General features: G+C 34.8%; 1 protein-coding gene across 9 annotated transcripts in view; it reads right to left on the bottom strand.

The window, feature by feature from the left end:
* Positions 1–26514, bottom strand: part of RYR3 (ryanodine receptor 3) — a 198371-nt gene that overhangs the window by 33975 nt on the left and 137882 nt on the right. For 4 of the 9 annotated variants that reach the window (XM_068193076.1, XM_068193075.1, XM_068193072.1 and 1 more), the window contains exons 61-75: positions 25335–25384; positions 24580–24640; positions 23310–23548; positions 22291–22372; positions 18420–18550; positions 15426–15746; positions 13849–14089; positions 13444–13531; positions 13248–13340; positions 10407–10427; positions 8540–8554; positions 5325–5495; positions 4810–4869; positions 3552–3683; positions 2613–2725 (exon numbers count right to left, since the gene is read on the bottom strand). In XM_068193076.1, coding sequence (XP_068049177.1) covers positions 2613–2725; positions 3552–3683; positions 4810–4869; positions 5325–5495; positions 8540–8554; positions 10407–10427; positions 13248–13340; positions 13444–13531; positions 13849–14089; positions 15426–15746; positions 18420–18550; positions 22291–22372; positions 23310–23548; positions 24580–24640; positions 25335–25384 — 1818 coding nt within the window. The remainder of the gene's footprint in view (positions 1–2612; positions 2726–3551; positions 3684–4809; positions 4870–5324; positions 5496–8539; positions 8555–10406; positions 10428–13247; positions 13341–13443; positions 13532–13848; positions 14090–15425; positions 15747–18419; positions 18551–22290; positions 22373–23309; positions 23549–24579; positions 24641–25334; positions 25385–26514) is intronic. The other 5 variants (XM_068193079.1, XM_068193077.1, XM_068193082.1 and 2 more) reach the window with 2 other exon arrangements.

The following is a 26514-nucleotide window of genomic DNA, read 5'->3' as shown; positions in this document are numbered from 1 at the left end:
ATACTTTTTCAAAGCCATGTACATTCAATAAACACAGAACATGAAGAATTAGTACTTCCTAACTTATCTGATGTTTAATTCTTTAAAAAATACGTTTTGTAAAAAAATATAGCTATTTGTTTTGAATCTACAGGGACTTTTCATCAAAAGGAGTTCTTGGAATATTTGTGGTAGAAGTTAAAGTAATTTTTTGGTGATTTAACAAACACCTTCATATCAATAGACATGTCCATTTCTGGAATTTCTTACTGAAATTCCTAAAAACTGATAGACATTAGAGTGAGTTTTGCAGAAAATTATCTTAAACTCTGAGATTAAAATTTAACTATACTGAAAGCCACCTCCATATCTGGAAAATTTTCAAAAGAGTAAGCTTATTATTTGCTGAAGATTTATCTTTTCTAGGATAAATGAAAGGTTAATACCATAATATTTGATTACTGCCCTTTAAATTAATTGATTCTAGCATCAAAGTAAGAACTAACACTACCAATACAAAGCTGCAACTAAAATGAAGAAATAGACAAGATAGAGAGCTGCATTTTAAACTCTGGATCAAAGAGATTTCAATAGCTCCTAGAATAAATCATACCCCACTTGAAATAATCTCCCTAGGGTTCAGGCATGTCTGAGCAACAGTGTCAATTTAGATGATGGCGATTGTTATAACAGTGTGATAGCCTTATTTTCCTGTCAGGATCCTATGATTTATCTAGGAAAAATAAAGTGTCTATAAGCTAGTGAACTTTAAAACTTTGGTTTGAACCTGTCAATTGAGCAATATACCTAGAAATTTGCTCTTGGCAGCAGGGATGGAATAGATGACCTTTAAAGGTCCATTCCAACCTAAACTATTCCACAACTTTGGGATTTTAAGTTTAAACTGGTTTTCACTCTTGTCTGTTTTGAAATGCAGAGAACACAATTAATTAACAAAAAAATAGTTTTATGAGAGTTCATTTTTAGCAACTACAAAATGAAATATCTGGGTAGATTTGCCTCATATTCATATTCAAATCAGGAGTAAACTGCTCCACAAAATCTACCATAAAATTTGAGAAGAAAAAGTTTGAGAAAAGTTTTTAATACAAAAACATTTCTTAAAAAAATACAGACAATGTAAATGTTCCATTTCAATATGGTATTATTCCACATTTTATTAAAAATTAAAAAATCAAGAATTTAAAGATTCATAACCCACTTTGCCTCTCGGCAAGAGTTCTGTCAACCTCAAATATAAAAAATAAAAGTGGTTGCTTTGTAAGGCAAAAAAAGGATGAACCCTTTTAACATTTGTCTGGTCATGCATTTATTCTAAACATTTTAAGAATATACAAATGCAGAATACAGTTGTGAAGAAAAAAATTGCTTGCAAAAATGTTGTACTGAAATGGTATTTCTTCATACCACATCCTCTTGTTTTGCCAAACACGATTTTGCAGATGGAAGGGTTGATACTGGCTGGTTTGTTATGTTGTATTTAATCCTCTCCCTTTTTTGGTTCTTTAAAGATTGCCTGGTGGTAGCATAATAACTTGGAGAAGTTACTATAGTCTACAACTACTTATTTTGGTAAGGGAAGGTTGTGAAGGTTGTGTGTTTTTTATCTTTTTATGGTATAAAGTGGTTTTTTATTTGTCCTGTACAAACCTAATATTCTTCCAGTGTTAGTGGTACAGCTACAGACCTTTAGCTAATGACCTTTACACCAAGTGTGTAAATTGGCTTTAGTAAACACATTTAAGAATCCAAAACACCCCTTCTGTTAAATACTATGCCAAAAATCTTTGAATAATAATATTAAACACAAAAAATGAAAAATTGCAGAAGGAGAGAAGCAAACCTAATTAAACATGTGGTTAACCTCTATCTGAATAAAACTCAGATTTTTTGAGAATAAACAAAGTAAAGGAAGTTACTCCAGTGCCATATGATCTTATTATTCTGCTTAAAGCAGTAGATGGATCCAGGCACAGGATGCATTTTATCTTGGACTTTGTGGTATCTACATTCAACTGGAATAAAAAGCAGAGCAACATAGAAGTCTAAAATACCATTCTGCAGTGCTTTCTTCTCTGCTCTGCCCCAATAGTTGCTTTAATTCATGTAACATTCTGATGTAGTAGCTTAAGATTGGCCCAGACAAGCTACAGAGCATGAAGTGTTTATGCAAGAGGAGGGGAGGAGCCATACACAATTTAAAAGGAAAAAAAGAAAAAAGAAAAAAACAAACAAACAACCAAAACCAAAAAACAACAACAAAAAAAACACCACAGGAGAATAAAGACTAAATAGAGCAAAAAATCAGAGACAAAAAATGGACAGAAACAGCAACATCTGAATGATTTTCACAGATAAGTTGAGTAACTATACAGAATAACTGATAAAAATGAAGCATGTAATTCTTATGGTGTTTTCCCACTCAGGTTATTTGCCATGAGATGTCTATTTTGCTACTGTGAGGAATTAGCTGATGACTAATCAATTCTTGTCTCTTAAAATTACATACACCTAACAATCAGCAAACATACAGGTAAACACACAAGCAGTATTTGCACTCAGTAAACAATGCAAACAAATGTTATGAAGAAATAAACCTTTCAGCCACTTACCTTGGCAGGTTGTATAATGGTGCCATTCTGAAGCATGCAACAACAGCCCTTTTGCGTTGTTTTGACAGGAGTTTGTGCCAAACAGCTTTTTTGGATCTCAGTGGTTGTTCAACCTGTGGGAAAATATCTTCTAGTATATGCAATGGAAACTTTTCAACTTTCATACAAAAAAGTTTCTATACAGCTAGTGGATAGCTAGTTAGCAAAGTAGAAAATGTTACCAATGCTCTGCATTGTCTGAAAAACATGTTCTTTTGGGGCTTTATTTTTTTTATTAAAAAATTACTGGGGACCTTCTATATAGAAATCTTTCCATTTATACAGACAAGAATATTCAAGATGCTGGAATACCTCATGTGTGGGACTACATGGTAAATTGCAAAAATTGTTATTTTGTCTGTTTCTAACAATGCATATTCAGTTGTTCATGTATTTCTGTGCTGTATCATTTGTGAATGGAATGGATTAACTTTATGTAGGAAGAGCACAAATGCCTTTATTTAAATTGCATCAATTGGATGAACAGGCAAGCAACTCAAAAGCTGCTACAGCATCCTATGAGGCAGAAATAAGAGACAGGCTAAACTCAGCATATTAAAAATAAGTGTACAAGCAAACACCTCTTCCTAAAATCTTACGGTTTTCAGCTACAGCATGGAGATAATTTGCGTGCTACACTTCATATGGCTGTTCATGCAGTTTTGCAGAAATATATCCTGAGTATTCCAGGAGCTAAATGGAGGCACTTCAACAATTATATTGAAAACTTTCATATATACTCATCTGTGTGTGCAAGGGTACTTGCATGCACGTGTGTATAAAACCCTAAGCTTTATCTGGACACTATAATGATGACAGTCACTATACCTGAAATAATCTCTGCAAGGAAAAATCTGTTTTTTTAAAAAATAAACACAGTATAGACATTTGGCTTTTTACCTGCTCCAGATGATACAGAGCAGCTGATATCCTCTGCACACGTTCCACATTTTTCTCAGGGTCAGTAGGTCCATCACTCTTTAAAATGTCTTTGTACAGATTTAGCTGCCATTTCACAGCTGGATCATCAGACTGAAACCCAACATATTTCATTTGTAAGCTGCTGAATGAAGGCACTGAATTTGACCAGCACCAATTCTCTTCCCATAGTGTAATAAAGAAGCTTATAAATACTCCCAATTTCTGTCCCCTTTCAGACCAAGTTAATATCTGCTAGCTGCCCAAAAAATGGCATTGATTCTATATAATTGGGCAATTGAACTCAATTCTTAAGCAAGGTTCTGTATTTTTATGTCATGAAACCAAATAAAGTACTTTGCAATTTATTTATTCCTCTTAACTCCATTAAAATTAAGGAAGCAGATTTAGTATTGGGATTGAGTTTAATTTGTAGAGCCATTGTACTGAGAATGTAAAGCTCTTTTTTGGAGTCTGGAAAAGACAGCTGGAATTTCAGGAGGTGAAGAGTTATAGCCAAAGCTTTTGGGATTTTCTTTTTTTTTTCCCTTGCAAGACAGAAATAGGAAAAACACATTAAATTACTTTTTGTGTTCATTTTAATATATGCAAGCAGAAATTTATAGCAAATAGACAGTCAAATTCCATGACAGATAAGTAAGTTACTCTTACGGTGTTCAAACACTGTAGGCAATGATCTGAATTATTTTTAATTTACAGATTAATGAGGACTCCATATTGGTATTACCCTTGTCAGTATATTCAGCATATGAATTGTAGGAATATAAATGTCCTTGCAAAACTCACAATTGCTAAAATGACACAACATTTTTGTGTCTTATTATAGCCCCTTTAAAATGTATTTATTTTTAGAAATACCTAATTTAATCATTAGTAAAAGCTAGATTCAAGAAGAAAAGCTGAAGTAGTAGAGTTTCAATTTTATTTTCTTCTTGGATCCAGTTGATTCTAAGTGATTAGAGCTTTAAGACTACCAGTACCTCAATTCTTCACACTTGTCCCATTCTACAGATCTTCCGGAAACTTGAATATACCAAACAGAGCTACAAATCAGGCATTTATTGCAATGAAATATCAGGAAGAAAAATTTTAAAACTGAAACCTTTCTAATAGCTTTTTGGATTATCTTTTATTGTATCACAATAAAAAAAAAACAGTTGCACTTTCTTTGTTTTGGAAGTGCACATTGGCATCTATAAGACAGATTTTTTAATATTACCTTTTCCTGCAAGTGTAAATTGTTGCGTAGGTGTTCCTTGACTTCCTCATCTGTGTCCCTCTGTAAAATGGTAGAAGTATTTCTCAATTCAGATTATGATTGACTTCACAAGAACTTTTACAACACAGAACAGCTTATATTTCAGAATTGAAATTTAGCCTCTTTTGCTTTCAAAGTACGTAAGATACCAGAAGGGGCAAAGGCTTTCTTTAACCATAAAACAAGGGTTAAACTTTGAAGGGAATGAAAGCTAACTAATTGTAGTTCAGTATTTGGTGCAAAAGAACATTAATATATAAAAATGCACGTGGTATACAAATGGAAAATAACAGGGAAAGAATGCACCTCTACATACACATTTTTTTAAAAAAACACACAATAATTAGCAGCTATAATTGCTTGCAGTACATACAGATATTTAATAATATTGACTGCTTAGATTTCTATGCTTCAAAATTAATTTTAGAAAGTTCTGCTTATTTGTGCATTCAAAACTATTAAAAGCACACACTTACATGGCTGTATCTAGTCTTAGCCAAGGAGATGAGCTCTTGGTCTCCAGGGGTGCACATATTCAAACCAATAGGAAGCATCTTTTTAAGTGCAGCCACAATCAAGGATGTTTGTATGGAGTACAAATCCCCTCTACGTTTTGATTTCTTCCTCTCTTGATCTTGTCCTCCAGACTATAAGTTAAAAAAAAATTAAAAAGGGGGAAAAGAAAAGAAAAAAAGAAAAATTACTATAATTTTCTGGTCACACACTTCTCCAACACGCTCTTCCCCTTGTGGTCCAAGGAAACTATGTTCCTGATGTAGTACAAATAATTCAAAATGCTACACTAGAGGAAGGTTTGGTCAGGAAATGTAAAGGAATACTTTTGGTGTACACCAGTGCAGAAAATGCAGTGACAGTAATCTTGTAATCGGAGTCACACACTTTTGTGTGCATTCGTACATATGATTTTGACAATACTTTCTGGATCTTACCTTTCAAATCAGAAACAGCCCTAAAATTAAAAGCTGAATCATTCTCAGGGGGCACTATTATTAGTCCAATGTTACAGAGACAAATTCAGGGTGTTTACATTTTTGTAAGAGATTTATAAAAAAATATTTATCCAGGGTCTGAATGAATGAATATTGCCTGACTTGTCTCATCTGAAAACCAGTATTATTTAAAAGGCTTTGATTCAATGTAAAAAAGTGCCAATGAATTTGTGCCTCTGGGAAAGTGCTGCCCTTTGGCTTTGGATAATATTAATAAATTTGGGACAAAAATTTTAAAATTTTGTATCTTTGGATATCATCAATAATAGAAAAAGTAAAACAAAATAGACAGAAGTAAACAGCACAACAGAATAACATCTGCCCTATCTTCTTATGACAGACGTGTACAACATATTTCACATCCAACTTTTCCTTTATGAGACAGAGAACCAAAATCTTTCAAACAGACCCATATATTTAATGAACACACAGTAAACAGCAACAACATCAAACAGCCCAGTTCTGAATTCTGTACCCTGATTAAACTCCTACTATTCTCAAGGGGAGTTTTGCTTAAGATAAGATTTCAGGACTAGGCCTCCAGGCTTGTACAACAGTACAAAATTACAAATGCTTTCATTTAACCCTCCACATCCCTCTATCAATTAGGATTTACAAACTACTGTTCTTATAATAGATTGTGTAGTTCCACATAAGGATAGAGCAGAATCCATTGCAATTCATTATTTCCCAATTAATGCCTCACTATTATCACAGTAATCACTGGAAGAAAAAAGGCAACTGTACGTATTCTATTTGGTGATAAAATTTGCCAAATTCTGTCTTCTAGATGGGGAATCTCTATGTACATAGCTGGTGTTAAGTATTTTGCAAGTGTGAGGGAACACGCAATGGATGTGGCTTCCTTTCTTAAGGAACTAACAATTGCAAGAGAGTACTTTGCCTCAAAGCTTTGCTTTTCAAAGTGCCTTAGAAATAGTGATGCAATGGCTTTAATAATGACATTATTTGTACTCTACATTGACAGCAGACAAACAAATCCCACAATGTATCACCGTACTCCAGTGGCGTCACTTAAATAAGTGGTATCTTAAATAAGGAATCTTATTATCTTAAATAAGGGGCATCTTAAATAAGAAATAACAAAATATGTAGTAGATATATTTTTTAAAAAATAAGGAAAAAAAGGAGTGGGAGAGATACTGGTTTCTGCATCTTTCATGCCAGTGGACATTTTTCATATCCAATTTTCGTTATGTTCATATGAGATAAAAAAGATTGTGAACCTTAAAACTGGAGAATTTTCAAAACATGAAAAGAAGTTCCATTCTGCCTTTGCCATAAATACTGCTGTCTGTGAATTCACTTCTCCAGCTGCTAAATGTATAAGAAGAGTCACAGACTGAAACCTAAATGACAATGGAATTTTGTCTCTTTCAGTTCTAATATGCGCCTATGCACACACAATACCTGCATTACATATGTAAAGAGCATTAAATCAGATATATTTTGCCTAAATAATTAACTGTGCTAAAAGGACCTAAACAGGAGGAATGATATAATTTGTTTTCCTAAAAGCATGTAATAGTCTTACTTCTTTAAGGGTTTAAACATTCAAGTGGATATTTCTGAAAAAAATTGTATACCACAAACCAATTACAGATTCTTTAGTAGATTAATAATAACTAAATACACAATGAAAAGGAAGAAATAGTTTATTTACACTTAAAAATCAGCTAAAACTGGTTAAGATTATAGAAATAATAGTTTTTGTATTTCCATCCCTCTTTGAGCTTTAGTTCTTTGAGATTACTGTGAGGGCAGTCATTAACTCCTACTCAGTATACCTGGAGAAGTTTGACAATAGCAAAGCATGAAATCAGGTTAGTAGTTTAACAGAGCTTCTCCCTTTTAAACTCATGTCTCCAGTTTAATTGATTAAAGGCTTTTCACAGCATCATGTGTGCGTCTCAGCACACAGGGTAAAGATGAAAGGACTTATGCTCCATTTTGCTGCTTATTATACTTCACCCATGAAGAATGCACCATAGGTCAGAAAATACTCATCTATTTTAGAAATTTATATTAAAAATGAATATGAATGATGGAAAGTGACCTACAGTTCACTGGAGGAAAAGAAATCTTCAAATACTTTAAGTACATAAAAGAAATAAGGGTTATTCTAAAGCTTTGTCACGCCTCACACCTTTAGTAAGGACCATTTTACTTTTGGAAAAAGGTAGGATTTGAACTGTATATCTTATTTAAACTTACTGGATTTAATACACTCTTCTGTTCCCTTACAGAAGGGGTAGAGTTTATAGCACATTTTTCCCAAATATTCTTGAATATCATAAGCCAAATACATCGTTCTAATGACTCTACTTAGACATTTCTCTTACAGTGTCTACTTCACTATTTTAGCAAAAAAAAAAAACCAAACCAGAATGCAGAAGGACAGCAGAGGCAGAATGTACATCTAAAATAGTTTTTAAAAGGTAGCTTTAGTACAGTTTCACATTAAGCAATATTTAGGAGTGCCAAAGTGAATTTCATCTGCTCTGGTCAAAGACTACCACTTTAGCTGGGACAAAATTTATAGTAGGTGGAACCTGGTGCTTCACTTTGTGACGCCACTGCTATGATCAATGGAAAGAGAGCTTGGAGCCTGATCACCTCTAAATCTAAAACAAAGACACATCATGCACTTTGACCTGTACCTTTACTTGCATGGCCTGTATGAAAGAAAAATAAAGGGGAAAAAAAGCATAAGTAAAAGAGATGAAAGGATGATAATTTTACAAGTTACTTATAAACTTACTCAGCTTTATGAGGACAGTAAAAATATATTAATCTCATAGCTAAAACAGTAGACTGTAAATGCATAACCAAATGAGATCTTAGTGAAATCAGCTTAATCTTTATTGAATGATTGAACTTCAGAATTTCTGCTGCTGTTCTACCACACACTTCCATTTCTTGCTTGCACATATAAGGACATCCAGTAAGTTAACCTATCAATACACTGATTACTGCATACCTTCCCAATTTTGTTAAAAGAAGAAAGATGTCTGGAACTCTGGATAATCCATTAATGAAAAATATTCACATTTTCACAAAAATAACATTTTCTACCTCTTCCCCTCCTAAATATATTTGAGGAAAAAATTTGATTAGAAATCAAACTATCATTAGCAAGGTCTAGCACTTAATTTTCAGATCTCTATTCCCATTGCATAGCTAATTACTCTTTTGAAGACAGCCTGAGAGAAAACTTTAGATTGCATCTCTCAGCAGTACCCATTTTAGAAGAATATTATAAACTCAGCTGTAACTCTCATACATACAGAACATTTTTCCTATTTATTATATTAATACCATAAATACATGCAAATAAATATGTATTTCATAGTCAACATTATAATTGTGTCAGGAAATCTTAAGAAAATAACAACAAAACCATTTATTTATGGTAATATAAAATAACTGATTACTGAAAAAAATCCTCAACCAGGCATAGGAAAATACTATAGAAAGCCGTGGGTTAAAAACAAGCAGAAAAAAATCACACACAAGCCCTCACTTCTGTCATTCTGCCCTAAAAGTAACTTCGTTTTCTAGTAATACCTGAAAAAAATTCAAAATTATGCCAAGCTATTATTAAAATCTTTTTATAGCCTACTTAATTTATATCACATAGTAAGAAAAGCGGGTACAAGTAAAGTAAAGTGAAGGACTAATATTCAATTTAAGTGTTAGAATCTTAGCATCGTATAATATTTAATACCTTAGACAAATAGCAAATTTTAATTTAAAATTTCAGTTGTGTGAAATATGTAGATGCTGCATAGACATGGCTCGGCAGGTATATACAGGTGTATGTATACACTAAAGGTAAGGATATGTAATTATATTTAATTTATTGTAGCTGATCATAAAAATAATCCGCTCCTGATTTACCTCAGCATATACAAAGAAAATGCATTCTATGCAATTGAAATACTCTCAAAGAAGAGATCTAAAATTCCTGTAGAAAATACTAAAATGAAATCCCCTAACTATTGTAAATCTGCAAATAATATGTACTACATGTTACAGATGGGCACAAACACCCATGTTGTTTCATAATACAAACTTGCATTTTATGACTGCCTCTAACTTCTATAAGAGGTCTACTCCATCTATTCTTAAGAATAGATTATAAAAATTAATGAGGGCAAGTCAAATAAAACTTCAGTGGGATATGTAAATGTTTAGCAACGGAGGGTGTATATCCAGCCACACATTCATTTAGATTCCAAAACTGACACAGAAAAATTGCGCACATACATATTACACAATTATTATGTACATGTGAATATATTACATTCAGTCTTTTATTCCAATTAACTGAAAAACACAATAGGACATAATTTCCTCTTAACCAAAAGGCTATTTTATCAAGAAACCTATGAAGGGGTCGAAAATAAAAGGCTAGTGGAGTTGAATGCGTTTAAAGTCTCCATTTCAGCACTTCTATCACAAATCTGGTATTTCAATGTGATCTAAGTTACCAGTCTCTCTCAGACTGAAAGTTCTCTAACTTACCATTCCCCTCCGAGCATTCTGCTGCCATATTTTTAGAAAAGAAAAATTAAATTCTCAGCTGTTAATACATTTATTTGAAAAGCTAGTAACAAAGTTAATATAGTATCATAAAAATACAATGGGTACTTAATGAATTCCTTGATTGTAATGATGAATCATTTGTTACCATAGATATTAGCTACTAATAAGTAACATAATGTTACTTCTTTCTACTCTGCTTTTTTTTTTTTTTTTCTTCCAAATGACATGTAAGGATATAGAACCTTCTGTACGGGATATATACCTTACACTCTGATAGCATCCCAGTATTTTTCATCATATAACAACATGGAGTCACTGTTATCTAAGGCAGTCTGAGATCAGCCTGGGGCCTTACTCCTTTAGGAGACCACAAAATGTTCTGTCCTGGGCTGTCGATAGCCAATTTTCATATTCAGTTTTCTGTACTTTCTCATGCTAGATAAATATTGGATAAGATTGCTTCCACTAGAAATAATGTGAAAGAAGAGGAATAAGTGATAGAGAGGAAAGGGCTAATTATTCAATAAACTTGCTACTTTTTGAGATAAATGTTGATATTAAAGCAAGAAATTACGTTTCCTAATGTAATGTCCTCTACTGATCAACGTCTGTGGATAGAAATAAATAGCAAACCTGCAAGAAAACCTGAAATTCAGTTACTTAGAGAATTTATTGTTTCTTTTAACCTATGTAGTCTTAAAAAAAAAAAAAACAACCCAGATGTAAATCTATAATTTATTGGATGTGCTGAGTTTAGACCACTTACATTTTATATTATGAAATATTAGCAATTTCCTGATTAGAAACCATATATAGAAAACCAATACAACCCTTCTAAAAGACATTTCATATATTTCATCATGGTATTTAAGTCATCATGAAACAAATATCTAAATTATCAACTGTTCTGCAATAATGCCTGTCATTACAGTACCATATTAATAAAATATTCAGTCATGAACAATATAGTATTTTTCTTCTTCCTTTATTAGCAATAACCATGCACATTGTCCTGGAATGCCATAAGTTAACATTAATTTGCTTACAAAAAATTATATGCATACAAAAAATCCCAGAATCTCTCTGTACTGTATACCCATGGAATAAAAATGTATTTACATATGCATCTACATCTCTGTTACAAATATATTCCTACAATTATTCATACATAGTGTATTTGTATACTTAAATACACACAACAGGCATTTGAAAATATAATCTCAAAATCAGATTTTGGTAATAGAGATTCTTGATGTTAAATTAATGTGATTTTATCAAAATCAGAGCAGTATGAGACATACCTATTTCTCATTTTGTAAAAGGCTAGTCTTTTATTCTTGCCATGCCAGACTGACAAAAATATGACACTAAGACTTCATATTATCCCGTTATCAGTACTGAAGTGGGACACAATTTAGATTAAATATAGTGTTTCTAATCTATGGTGTCTAAAAGAAGAAAGTACACCTATTTTTGTCTCCTCAGGCTACTTGTAACATATGAATGTTAAAATACACATAATAAATGTGTGTGCAATGATTGCCACATGATAAAAGTGCAGATCTACATATTATATAGCCTGTTGTATTGTGCAACTGTTCCTCAAATAGCCTGGATGTGCCCACTATTTATCTTGTTAATAGGGATGATACAAACATTCCAATTCTATCAAACAATTTTGATAAGCTGCATCTTAACAACAAGAAAACAGGTTAGAAATTTCCTTATCTCCAAATACCGAATTCTTTATAAAGTTGGACTTGTTTTTCAGTGCCAGTCATAATCTAATGATGAGCAGATAATACGCTATTTTTGCTTGTAAAAATTCCAGTATCAGGGTTTGGCTTAGTCAGGTTTCAAAACTTTAAAAAATCATAGGAAAAAAATAAAAACTTGGGTTTTAAACACATTTTAAAACATATTTTTAAAGATAATTAAAAAATCTAACAGTACATTTTATCTTGTTCTCTATTGTTTGAGAATGGACTTACAGTAGCTAGGTTACGGGAAACCAAAATAAAGTGAAATACAAAACTTTAAATGCTACTTCTCTGCTACACCTTCAGAATAGGATTACTCCAAAATCATTATAAATATGAATAAAAGAAAGGGTTTCTTCACTATATTAACCAACACTACTTTGGAATTAGACTTCATCTGAGGCTTTAGCTGAGTAAGGCAATTTCCTCAGCTAAGGTCCAAGCAGCCTTTGACAATTACCTTGACAATTTCTGTATTGTACACGCAACAAGATGTACTTTGAAGCCATCATATCAGCATCTTGTCATATTGAAAATTAGCAAAAAAGAAATGAATGTGTTAATTGATAGGAAACAAGAAAAATAGTGCACATGTAGCACACAGTATATATAAATACAGAGGTATATGCAAAGACAGCTGTGCTCCATCACAGCTGACAGAACAATACAGATTGAGTATAAAAATATATAGCATAGTATAAAAATGATGAGGCAATATTTCTTCCCTTGCTTTTATAAAAGCATCCACCTTTTTCTTTCCTGAATGTACAATAACCCATATTTTATAATACAACCCGTATTTTCTTATATGTGCAACTTTTTCAAATCAAGACTTATTTTAATCCTGTGTCTTTGAGTATTAGCAGACATTTAGTAAGTAACTCTAAGGTACATAGACTATATTTTGCATATTACTTGTCACATCTGTCATCAAGAAGCATAACTTTTTTTTTTCTATCAGCAGAGCAGCTGCAATTTGAGCAGATTTTCAGACCCTTCTTTCAAACATATTAGACACATGGTGTAGATTTACCTGATCCACAGTTTTTCATTAACTTACTTTAGACATCTTGCTCTTGGTGTCTCCTGTTAAAAATGCCAAATTGTTGATTTCATTCTGAATCACAAAATTTTGTTCTTCTCTTTTAAAATTCTAAAGAAAAAATAAATCACCAGAGGTTTAACTCATATGCATGTACAACATTTATATTTAAAAATAGAAAGAAATGAAAGGAAAAGTGCACATTTTATCTTACATGTGATTTACACCACAGGATAAAAACTTCAGCCACCATTCGAAAGAGTTCATCAGAATCCGCATCTGGTTTCTTTAGCCAATTAGCTCTAGTTACAAAAATAAGAGACATTTAAAAGAAGATACTTAAAAGAAGACATTTTAACATAATGATCCCTATTTAATAGATCAGGTTACATTTTTTTAGTTAATCTAGGAATTTGCATCTGAGCAAAAGCTGTGAATTCAAGGTACAGCATTCTTTGAGAATCTTAAATTATTCAGGATTAAGATTTAAAAATCTTAAAACATTCAGGATCAGATTCTCACCCTAAGATTAAGTGAACTGTGTTGCTCCTGATTGTCTTATCATAGATTCCAATATACTTAAGAAATAAATATGAGTTTAATTATTAGGTTTTTTTACCTGTTGTTGTCTACATAACGTATCAACATTGGATAGAAGGCATAAAGGTCTCTACAAAGTACAGCAAACTCATCAAGAATGAGTAGCTCAGCTTCTTGGGTGTCATTTTTATTGTCTGCTTTCAGTTGCTCTTCTTCCATCACTATCTTCATAGCTTTTTTCTTCAATTTATCCAGTGTTGGAATAAAGTGAGATCTGAGAAGATCAGGTCTGGCTTTGCTGATGATGGGTTGAGCATAAACTATACATGAAATATAGATAATTATATGATTAATGCATAACTGATGTTTTTCATTGTATTAACAAGAATGCTGAAGTTCTAGAAACAGTAAAGGTTATGGGGCTTCATAAATTTCTGCACCATAAAATTATTAATAAAGCTATGAATGTAGCTTTATAAAAACGGTGTATTGAGAGATTAAAAGACTGTGGATTTGGATTATAAGTATTTCAGTCTTATATAAATTAAACTATTATGGTTTTGGCAAGTCCCATGTCTCTAACGAAGAACCTTAGCAAAATAAGGATTGAGACACAAAGTCCTTAGAAAAATACTTTTTGTTTTGTTTTTGTGTCTGGGATGTTTTTTTTTAATCTAGTGTCGGAAAACCACCAGAAGATAGTGTTCTGGAAGAATTCCTTTACTTCTCTGCTATTTCTCTGCCTTAGGCAAGTTAAAATGCAGAGAATGAGTGAATAATTCAAGGTCAGAGATCAGTTTTGTATGAGTACTAGTAATAAAGTGCAAACTACCCAAGTCAAAAATCCTTGCAAGAACAACATGAGTATATTATCATTTTATATAGATGAACACTCAGTACAAAACTGCAGGAATCACTCTCTACAATTAAGCAGCAACCTTCTTACTAAATTTTAATGGAATCCTTGTTATTATTAAAGACCTTCAAGCATTTAAAATACCAAAACCACAGTAATAATGGGTACTGGTTATTCAAATTTAGCAGGAAATTATTACCTTTACATAGATATTCTTAAACCATGTTATTGCACATTATATTCTTACACTGCATAATATGAATGATAAAATTTGGATATGATAAACTCCTTTAGCAGGATAAATACTATATCTTACACAATATTTTGGAAAAAACTTTCAGCTTATTTAATAGCTCACACATTTATTCAGGCAAACCAACTAATTTTGAGCTTGGGTTACTCCTGAGATGATTTCACCATTTACACTTTCCATTTTGTCCTGATGTTTCATGAACATAATTCATTCTACTGTAGAACTCAGGTGTCTTGAAAATGAGTGGAATTCACAACTCCAAATGAAGCACTAAGGCTCTTATACAGTGCACAGAGAAGGAGATTTTCAAAATCTCTTATGGTGAATAGAAAGCTCTCTACTTACAGTGATGCTACAATGCATGCATATAGCTAATAATAAAATGTAAATATATTTATCTTATTGTTACTTATCTTTTTTTTATCTTTCTTTCATGATGGTTTTAATTATATTTTTTTGTTATTATATCACTGGGCAATAAGGTAAAGCATAGCAAAGTAATTAAGTATTATTAGTACAATTACTGTTCAAAAAATATTTACAGTACCTGCAATTCTTTTCATCCAAGAGGCTTCATCTATTCCCAGATTGTTGTTAATGATTTTTAGAATGTTTCCAAGAACAATGCTCAGATGCTCAGATGTTATCATTGTACAGCAAGGCCCAGCACTTTGAGGAACACTCTCAGACCCTCTTTCCCACCAGTAGGATAAATAGTTGCATAGCATGGGTAAGATCACCTCAATTACATGAGGCATTTCAGTATACCTTGCTCCAGACTCTGCTAAATCATTTATTTCCTTTATTAGTCTATCCAGCTGAGGGATCTCTGGACACATTTCTTCTACTGTATCAGGCATACCTAAAACTGCAAGTAAGGATAGAAAACCAAAATATTAATTAGCAAAATGAAAGAGAACATCTGTGTTTAAACCCGAAATACAAATGGCTCTGATTTTTTTTCCTTCACCATCTTGGACAGGCAGCAACACTTTGGGGTATGCATGTGTATTTCCTTTCATAAATTGTGCCTTACAGATGATGTGCATATAGCAATAATGTAAATAATAACTGCCATTAAGCTATGGCTTTACCCTAAGGTGTCCTGCAATTGTCCGGTGAGCTACGTAAAAGTGCAGAAGAGAAAGCTTATTTTAATATTGGTTATACTCTGGACATTTTATTCATAATTATTCACAATTTTTATGCTGATATGCAAAAGATTAAATCCACCTTGGGGAAAGGAAAATAAACCATTTAAAATTATGGGTGGGGTTAAAATGAAACTGTACTTAGTTCACGAACTATCTCCCAGCGAAAATGCCAGGAAAGAATTCCAGTTATCATATGCTTGTATTAGAAAATGAAGGATGCTTGTTCAGCAGTTAACAACCCATCACAATCTAGCAACAGTCTCTCAAACCAAATTCTTCCACTATTTCTGGATATGGTAATGGATATAGTACTGTTCCCATAAAGCAGACCTGATAGGGAGGAAGGGATAGCAGAAGCTTTTCCATAACTGCTTTTGTATGGAAAAAGCTTCATGAAGCACAGGAAATCAATCTACTTGTATTTATTTTCATTGTTTGTTTGTTTAAAGGTACAATGATTTTGGCAGGTAGTGACTCTTTCATGGATCAGTGAGGAAAATGCTGAAATATTTTAAGATGTGAGGCCATCAAGAGTAAGTTGGGAGAGAAGCAAGCAAAGAAATTCAGTGCAGAAGGACTCATGTTCATTTCAATAGAAACAGAGAATGGGTAAGGCCCATTGTGGGGTTGTGTTTGTAGATGGGGAATGAGATGCTGGAAAGCAGTGTCACGGAAAGGAACCTAGGATCCTGTTTGGCAGCAAGTTTGTTATGAGTCAGCAGTGCCCTGGCAGCCAGGAGGGCCTGTCATGTCCAGGGGTTCATCAGGCACAGCATCGCCAGGCAGGCAAAGGGAGGGGATTGTCCTGCTCTGCTCTCCACTAGGGCGGCCTCACCTTGAGGTGAGGCCTTACCTACTGTGTGCAGTTTTGGGCATCAGAATATTAAAAAGACATTAAACTTTTAGAGAGTACCTAAAGGGGGGACACAAGGATGGAGAAGGCTCTGAAGGAGAAGCATTATGAGGAGCTTGGTCTAGTCACTTGGGAAGTGGTCACAACACCAGCCTGACAGAGTTCAAGAAGCATTTGGATAGCACTCTCCAGCACACAGTGTGATTGTTGGGGAGTCCTGTGCAGGGCCAGGAGCTGTACTCAATGATCCTTGTAAGTCCCTTCCAACTCAGGTTATTCTATGATTCTATGATCTGGTCCTGCTCAAGCAAGGATATTCCTAGATCTCATGGCACAGCTTTGTGTCCAGATGGGTCTTGAGTGTCTCCTGTGAGGGAGACTCCACAACCTCTCTGAGAAATCTGGTCCAATGCACAGTCACCCACACAGGAAAGTTCTTCCTCATGTTAGGTGAAACTTCCTGTGCATCAATTTCTGCCTGATGCCTGTTTTCTTATTGCTAGGCATGACAGAGGAGAACCTGGCTCCATCCTCTTGACACCCTCCCTTTAGATATTTTATATACATTGATGAGGTCCCTTCTCAGTCATCTCTTTGTGAGACTGAACAGGCCCAGCTCCCCCAGCCTTTCCTTGTAAGAGGGATGCTCCAGTACCCTTACCATCTCTGTTACCATTCACTGGATCCACTCCAGTAGCTCCATGTTTCTCTTGTCCTGAGGAGCCCAGAACTGGACACAGCACTCACCAGGGCTGGTCAGGCCTCATCAGGGCTGAGCAGAGGGGCAGGATCACCTCCCTTGACCTGCTGGCCATGCTCTTCCTAATGCAGCTCACAGTGGCCTTCTTGGCCACAAGGACACACTGCTGGCTCAGGGACAGTTTGTTGTCTATCTGTACCCCCAGACCTTTCTCCACAGAGCTGCTTTCCAGCAGGTCAGCTCCCAGCCTGGACTGGTCCATGGGGTTATTCTTCCCCAGGTGCAGGACCCTACATTTGCCTTTGTTGAATTTCAGGTAGTTCTTCTCTGTCCAATTTGTCGAGGTCCCTTTTTCATGAAGGTTTCATGGAATTAATCATATTCTGCTGGGAGTTCCCTATACCAAAATGCTTTGGATGACTGGTTAGACAACAAAACCATAGCAATTATTTTCCTGTTCACTTAAATCAGATATTATACCTCTTGCATTTTGCCACATGAACACAGCTGTATCTTGCCAAAAGTTTTTGTAATATAGATATGTAGATCTTCAATTATGGTTAAAATATTACAGTATGCATCTTTAGAAAAGTATTCAAACATCATGATCAGAAAAATACCAAAAAATACTAGGAGAAAGAGAACATTGTTGGCACAGTTTCAGCAAAACAGAGTAAGGCTAAAATGACAAGCAATGAAACATCAGTAGCAGGAGCTCTTTGCTGAGGCATACATTCAGGGCTTTTTCATTATACAACTTCCATTATTTAGTTGGAGTGAATGGGTTTTTTTTGTTTTGGTGGTTTTTTTTTTTTTGTGAGGAACAGTACTTACTTGCTCTTTCTCTTGCACTTTTTGTGTTGAAAACAGACAGTGGATTGTAATGGTTGAGGGAAGGTTCAAGGAATGCTACTGGAATGGCTGCCGCAAGAGATGCTAAACACTCACCAAGTGCGGGACGCTGCCTGTATATGAGAAACACTAAAAGTCATCTGAGAGGAAAAAGTTTCACCAAGCTTTCAGTGTCTAGCATACGTAATAAAAAGAAGTATTAGTATTTATATTTGATTTTCAAAATCTTTTTTAAACATTAGGAACTATGTGACAATTTAGAAAAAATTGATTTCTCAAATGAAAAGAACTACTGGAGATCACAGTGGCACAAGAAAAACAGTTTAAAAACCTCACCTCCACCAATGTTCTGGTTCTGATCAGGACAGGGTTAATTTTTGGCATGGACAGGACCTAGAGGTTATTCTATGCCACCTCATGTCATTGACAGGGACAGGGTTCCTTAGGGGTCCAACATTGTCAGGGGCCCTGTGTGGTGGCGAGCAATTGTATGCGAGTTGCTTGCCTCTTTCTTGTACACCATTGTTAGGATTGTTGCTCTTACTGTTCATTGCCTTATTTTGTTGCTGTTTGCAGTAAATTACTCTTATCTCAACCCATGATATTTACCTTTAGTGTCTTCAATTCTTCCCTCCATCCACCACAGGAACAGGGAAGGAGGGACTGAGCAAGTGACACATGGTTTGAAGGGCTTCTGTGGGAAATGCTTAGGGAATATCACTTAGAAACCAACACCCAGGAAAGGGTGAGATAATAATAGATCTGACAGAGTGGGTAGAAAGCAAAACTTATCTAAGCATTTGTTGTATTAGTTCCAGAGCCACTGGTAACAATGTTGCTTGGTCGGTTCACGTGGTTGTGGTACCTAACCCTGTATACATTCCCATATATGCAACATGTGTTCCTCATGGTGATTTTTCAGAGCAGGGAGAGGGATCAGGATTGCTTTCTGCTGCACTGTGTAATATCAGCTTATGACATGATAACAAGGGCAAGGAAGGCCATTTGGGATGTGGATTCAGTGTTTTTCTTCTGCCCTTACCTTGAGGACTACCTCAGGGAGTGAGGTAGTTAGAATTAATAATTGTACCCAGCCTGTGGGAAGAAGAGGGTGGATATTTTCCCCAACTTTTCACCCCTTTATCCTCCTTCAAGCCTGTTACCACTGCTTTTGAGAATTTTGAACTTCCCTTGGATGTTAAGGCAAGCATGCTCTTCTTACTTTGTCTGCTGGGTCCCCTCACTTTGGTCTGCACCAGGGAATTTCAAGAGATTTTTACGGGAGTATTTCAGAGATCTGCCCCAAGGGTGAATAGTCACAAGTGGTATGGAAGGTGGAAGAAAATGAGCTGACCTTTGAAGGATGATTCTGCTCCAATGGTTTTTAAGTTTACCCCAGAGCAACTACAGTGCTTGATAAAGTGGCAGAATATTTGAAGGAAAGCTGCTGTGGCAGTTTCAGGGAGGTGCAACGTTAAGCAACGTGCTGGGCTCTAGCTACTATTTTTGGACACTGCTTGGTACTAGACAGCACCCCCAGGGGGAGGAGGAGGAGGAAAGCAATGCATTGTGGCCACTCAAACTGCAGCTGAACCAAAGGAACAACCTGTGCCAGTAGCAGCAACCCCTACACAGAAGAAAAAAAACAAGACAGACAAAATCATTTTGCTTACTGAGGGAGGAAGAGGAAGTAGGGTCCTCACAAGGAGGAAGATTCAGGGTGAGAGATGCTCCCTATCCCTGGGTGAGCTGCGAGATGTGTGAATAGATTTCATCCACCAGTCAGGTGAGCCCCTCATGACCTGACTGCTCCAATGCTGAGATACCGTGACCCACAATATCAAATTGGATGGTAGTGAAGCCGAGCATCTGGGATCTGGGATCCCTATCCTGGCATGTGGCCATTGCAAAAGGGATTGGGGAAAAGGCAGAAACTCAGCCTCTGGAGGCAACCCTTGGCAAGTGTGAGGGAAAGGTATCTTTGCAAGGATCGTCTATTAGTGCATCAAGACAAGAGAAACACCATGAAGAAAGGTATCCAGTCAGTAGAGCATTAGGGCTCAAAGTAATCAAGAGCTACAGCATTTTGCATCCAGTTCTCAGCATTTATGAATCATGGAGAATTTTAGAGAAGAAATGTTCACAGAAAAATCAAAAACAACTCCAACATCCTAAAGAAGCAAAACGGTCTTTGTACAAAGGATAAAACATTTGACAATTGAAGCTTGTCTCAACAAGGTAGCAGCAGCAATTGAATTAAGAATTAGTCCTGAGCCCCTGCAGCCAGCAGAACTATTTCAGCCATAAAAAGAGAAATTTATCTATGAAAAGTGCAGTATGACTCATTCTGCAGTGAAAGATTAAACTTCCTAATGTCCCTGCCAAAATTCACTAGGAGAAAAACGTGCAATTTGATCCTGAAACTGAACATTGCTTAATTTGAATAACTGTTCAAGTCAGCTCAATCACTCACTTCTAAGTTTTCTGAAACACTAAGCATTGTGTTTGAAATCCTACTTCCTACCTAGACACTGATATCTGCCTAAAACTATAATTTAGGAGTCCGAGACTAGTGAAAAATAAACAAAATGAAATCCACTGTTGAGAACCTCTCACACAGCCTTAGGAGAATAATTAGTTTCCTTGGATATAGCTAATCTGATCACTTTTCCATTCTAAGAAGACAATTGCTGCAGGCAAAGGTGAAGCTGCTAGCTTCAAGAGGTTTAAGGAAACTGTCCAGTGCTTACAGATTTTGCCAATCAAGTGGAGGCTTGTGCTCTAAGCTTTTCTTATTGAAAGGCAGTTCAAACACAATCATGTTTCATTTCCTGTGACGAGACTGACTGCTAGCTAGATAAGGGGTAAGGCATTTCCTATTTTTCCTATCAGATCTATGTAAAGGAGTATTTAGGATTTTGAAGACCAGAAAGAGAAGAAGAAGATAAGAAGAAAATAGTTTTGTGATTAGAGATAGATGCATAAATGCCTGAATGAAAACATACAGCTTGTGCACACTTGTGCATGCATGCAGAGAAGGAGGAAAGATTTGTCCACCAGACACCTCTTGCATTTTGTATTAAAGAATTCTGACTAAAGTCTGGAAGGAAGGAATTGGAGATCAGCATTCCTCACACTAGGCAAAACCTCTCCTAACCAGACTACAGTTTTGAATTTCTTCCAGTTTAGTCTCTCTCTCTCTCCCTGTGGATCTTCAGCTTTTCATCATAAGAAAGGCAGCAAAAATCACCTAGCCTAAAACTTTCACAAGTATTAGGACAGACAAGCAATCAGGGTTCTATTTTCTGAGCTAACAAATACAGATTTGATCCCCTTCTATTGGAAGAAAGGGCTTGAAACATAGCAGAGCACTAGATGCTTAAAGGAATTGTAGCCCTTAGTAATTTTTAAATACAAGTAACTAGTGGTTTTCTTTGTAGAATTAATGGTTGTCAGAATGCATATCTCAGTATTTTATGCTCAGGACAACTCTTTTGAGAACCCGGTTTAGACTTAGGTGTGAAACAGATGCTTCCTACTTAGTACTCAGCCTACTTATCACAGCAATATGTGGTAGAAAAACTTTGAGAACCTAATGGCAACCCAAAGAAAAATTTAGCTTTTCCTAAGGGGAAAAATAGACTCTGTGCAGATACACTGCCATATGTAGAATAAGGTTTTTACTTCTACTGAGGGTTTTTTCCCCCCGTGGAATTGAATGCTGAAGTATTGCAACTATTTTCAAGGGAAAAGTGTATTTTCAAATTCACCTTTCATCCAAACTGCTTTATTACCTAAGCAACACACACATAAAGAAAAGAAAATTTTGCAAGCTGAGTTTTACACTTAATACCTTTCAACATAGATGTTCTTTCCAGTCCCAAGAGAATAGAGGCTACAAAGAATTCTGTAACATGAAACTTGTACATCTCCCACTAGAGGAAAATGAAAATGCATAATAAGTATTTATTCAGCTAAGGATTACTTTTCAAATATCAAACATCTGTTTTATTCAATATCTTAAACAATATCTAAAACTTTTAGCACACATAGCACTGAACATTCTGACTGTCCATACTCCACGTGGTATTTACTTTCAGTGTCTCTAATTCCTGGTCTATCATCTACATTCATTCATTCCAAAGCCTACCAGATCATTAGATATTCCAAGTGGACAACAGTCACTTGCTAATAAGATATTCCAGGTTATCACACTTGCAGAGTACAATTTTAAGCTAAATGACATCACTCTGTGTGTGTGTCTAACCTTTAAGTACATGAGCTAAAGTTTCACCATATTTTAAAATAAATTATTTTCACAGTTATCAATCTTTTAATTATGACCTAAATATATACAAAATTTTAGAACATAATTACAGACATTAGAATGTAATAAAATCATTCAGCATATTGCTGAATCTCAAGGAGTCATTTCAGTATTTTTAAACTAACTGATGCTAAAACCAGGGAAAATTTGAATTCAAAAACCTACACTGGTTTTCCCATGTAAGGGAAAATCCACTGGGAACTTACAGTGAGTTGTCTGCTTTAATATAATGAAACACTAATTTTGTATAGAAAACCAGTCTCATACATACATTTGTTAAGAGAGCACTTAAAGGGATATTTTAATTTCCCTTGTTTGAATTTCCCAGTGTTTGAAGAAATATTGTACATAATCAAGCTTATTGAGTATTATTTTTGAATGTGTACTAGAAATAAGGTACTATGTTGCTAATTTCAGAATTAATTCTGGAAATGTACATGTTACTGAAAAACAGAATTTCATCCTCTGAATCCATGCAGTCATTTCTAAAAATAATTTCTAGCATTATAACACAATAAAATTCAAAATTAAAATCAAATACTTACAAAGTAAATCTATTCCAAAGTGATATTGTGAAATATGTTCAAAAATTGATGTTAAAATTGGTAACAATGCTACTGTAGTATAATTGATATTCTGTGAAACACCCTTGATTTGCGTTCGCGAATGAGTAAATTTTCCCAGTTTAAGATTTTCGGAAGTTTTTTCCAAGTCTTCAGCTGCATTTTCAAAAAAGGCACGCAATCCTGCTTTAACAAGCTCAGATCCTGATTTCATAACCGTTCTGGAAAAAAATGGGAAAAAATATCAACTTTGTCTTGATATTTTAGTTATATAGAGATCCATGTACACGTTAGTGACATTCTGTCAGTTGTTGAAGATACCCACATGTATCAGGGAACTTCACATTATGAACAGAAAAGGGCACTACATCTGAATAGAAGTATAGACAACAATTTTCTTTCAGTATTTAATACAAAATAATAACAACAAAGACCTCGATTCCATTGTCTTGCCTTTCCAGGTTTTTGTGGTCTGCTTTTGAATAAGAGAATGCCTTCTCAGTAAATGTCAAAAGTCATGAGACAGCTTCTCTATAAAATATGCTCAAAACCCCCAAACTCTTAATCCCTATAGTTTTATGGGAGCCACAGTAACTAGGTGTGTAAGTCAGGCTACTTCAAAGCCCCTAAATCTAGAAAATGCAACTGCAATACCAGAATCACAGTCCTGTTCCTTGACATTTTGCATTTTTCTCTGACCCCTTAATGAAGACGCCAGTGTTGTTCACAAGAAGTTCACAATAAGTTCATTATCAGGCTGCTGTGTGACTTAACCAGGCCAGAAAACAGCTCAAATTCGAAAACTGGTCTCGCCTCTGTTTTAATCTACACAATCACTTCAATGATAAGTAGTTAAAGTTAGTAAATATAACTATGTTCACATATTAATATACTCTGCATGCTTCTAATGACAGATTTTACACTTTGCACTAAACTTTTTTAATATCTGCAGCTATCACTACTTTCACTTGCAACGGTCATGTCATTTGTATCTCCCCATAAAGTCTTCAAATGAACTTGGAAAGGTTCACAAGTGTGTTCAGTGTTTGAATGACAGACATTGAGCAGAAAAATTTAAGTGAAACACTTCAGACAAAATTTGCTACTGTGGAGGGCAATATCTGATTTGTTGATGCTCTTAAGATCATTGATTACAAATAAAGACTACAAAAAACAGAAGCAATCCAATTACTTCTGAAAAGCTCTGTGAAACCTTAGTGGTTTGCATCTGGTACAAAAGTTGCAAACTTACCGTGTGTCAAGAGACTGAGCTAAGATGTGCAGGCAGTTCACCATCGTAGCAGAATCACTTCCTGGTTAGAAAGAGATACTATGAGAGCACAACAGCACAGGAAACATTGCATCATGTAAAGATCCAAAATATCCTTACTGGAGATGCACAGTTTAAACAGATACTACCTAAATCTCCCACCTTAGGTCACTGAATACGGAGTTAAATCTGGTTCTAGAAATAACTTCTAATTTTTTTAAGTCAATTTCCATATAAGAACTAAACAGAATAACTAATGTCCACTTGGGACACATTTTCAACGCCTAACCTTCCAACATTCTGAACTCTGTATCTTGTAGCACTTTATTTATTTTTAAATTTTTTTACCAATATCTTTGTAGGAGGTGTATTTTTTTTCATATCATCCCCTTTTATCTATTGAGAAATTAGTCTATTGAATTCAACAGTTGGATGGCAGAAATTAAAAGAATTAGTGTAAGATTATTTTTGAAAAGCTAAAAGTAACTGCAAAGCACTGATATTTTTTTCATGGAGTCTGGAGATATGACAATGTGCTATTTCTTCCTGCTTTGACACTTTATGTATTTTATTAAGTGTTACCTTCAGAACCATGTTCAATGCCTTTAATAATTTCACTAGAAGCTTATGGAGCATTTAATAGAATTTTGGCTAGAGTTGTGAAAATCTTCAGATAAGAGAGAAACAATGGTTATGTATTCTTTAAATTTTTATCAAGCTCTTTCTTAACTACTTACCAAAAAGTGAGATCCTATGTCTAACAAGAGCAGCTAGTTTGCAGAAGAGGCTAAAGTAGAGAAGAACAGAGAGAGCAAAACAAGACAAAGACGAAAGATTTATTTAGAATAGGAGGGAAAGAATAGTAGGAATATGAAAAAGAAAACATAGCTCCTGGAAAGTGTACTTTGAGTGATACATGATGATAACATTCAACTGCATTAAGCAGAGTAACATTTAGAAGCTCCTGAGATCTTTCATTTTCTACACTTCACCACTTCAGAGGTGTCTTGAAATCTCAAACTTTCTTTACACAGTGGTTTTCAACAATTGCATACTATGTAGCTGAATCATTCCTTATGGCTATTATTTCTGAATAAGAAAATTTTTGTAAGGACAGGAAAAAAAGAGAAACATTTTAGTGTTTTAGTTGGCATTCTGCAGGAAAAAGAATGTTAAAAATCTTCATACTATTTAAAATAATTTGCAAGGATGTCCTTTGTAAATAAATAAATAAATCTGTGTTTACCCTCTGATGGTGATAATATGAATCCTGAATATAATTAAGAGAATACAGCAACAACACCCTAAAGATTATAGGGGTTACTTTAACAAGGACAGTTAGACAGACTTGCATATCATTTGGGGCATACTTTACAAATGGAATTAGGGCATAACAAAATGAAGCATATACCTTAGGACTTGGTATGGTCTCATACTAACCACAGATTTTTATTGTTATCTTCACAATGGTAAGGAGATACTACACTTCCTATAAGATGAAAATGGCAGATAGTCACTTCTCTCAGTGAAGGATGCACAAAGAATTTTAAGATATTTCTGCAGTTATACTAGCAGCTACATGTGCTAGGCACCTAACTTCTTCATGTGCCTTTTAAAGCCACTTTTATAGCCCTAAAAACCATCCTTCTACCTTAAGACCTGTCTGACTTTAGAGAAGTAACAGGAGTACTCAGAGAGGAAGCATGAAATTGAGATGAAATGAAGTAACACTTCCATCCTTCTGAGCCTGAGCTGTCTTTCCCAGCTCCTGGAGGACTGCCTGGCAAATTTGTAAATATCTGAGAGCTGAGTAAAGCAGAATCTTGTGCACTTAACCACTCTTACACACAACTGCTCTATAAGGATTTCCACTCACAAAGATGGAAACAGAGGGTAATAATAATTTAGAAAAATGCA

The sequence above is a fragment of the Anomalospiza imberbis genome, chromosome 6 (assembly GCF_031753505.1).
Source record: "Anomalospiza imberbis isolate Cuckoo-Finch-1a 21T00152 chromosome 6, ASM3175350v1, whole genome shotgun sequence".
NCBI classification, from domain to species: domain Eukaryota; kingdom Metazoa; phylum Chordata; class Aves; order Passeriformes; family Viduidae; genus Anomalospiza; species Anomalospiza imberbis.
The sequence above is the reverse complement of the archived record's forward strand: the minus strand, read 5'-3'. Positions and strand labels throughout refer to the sequence as shown.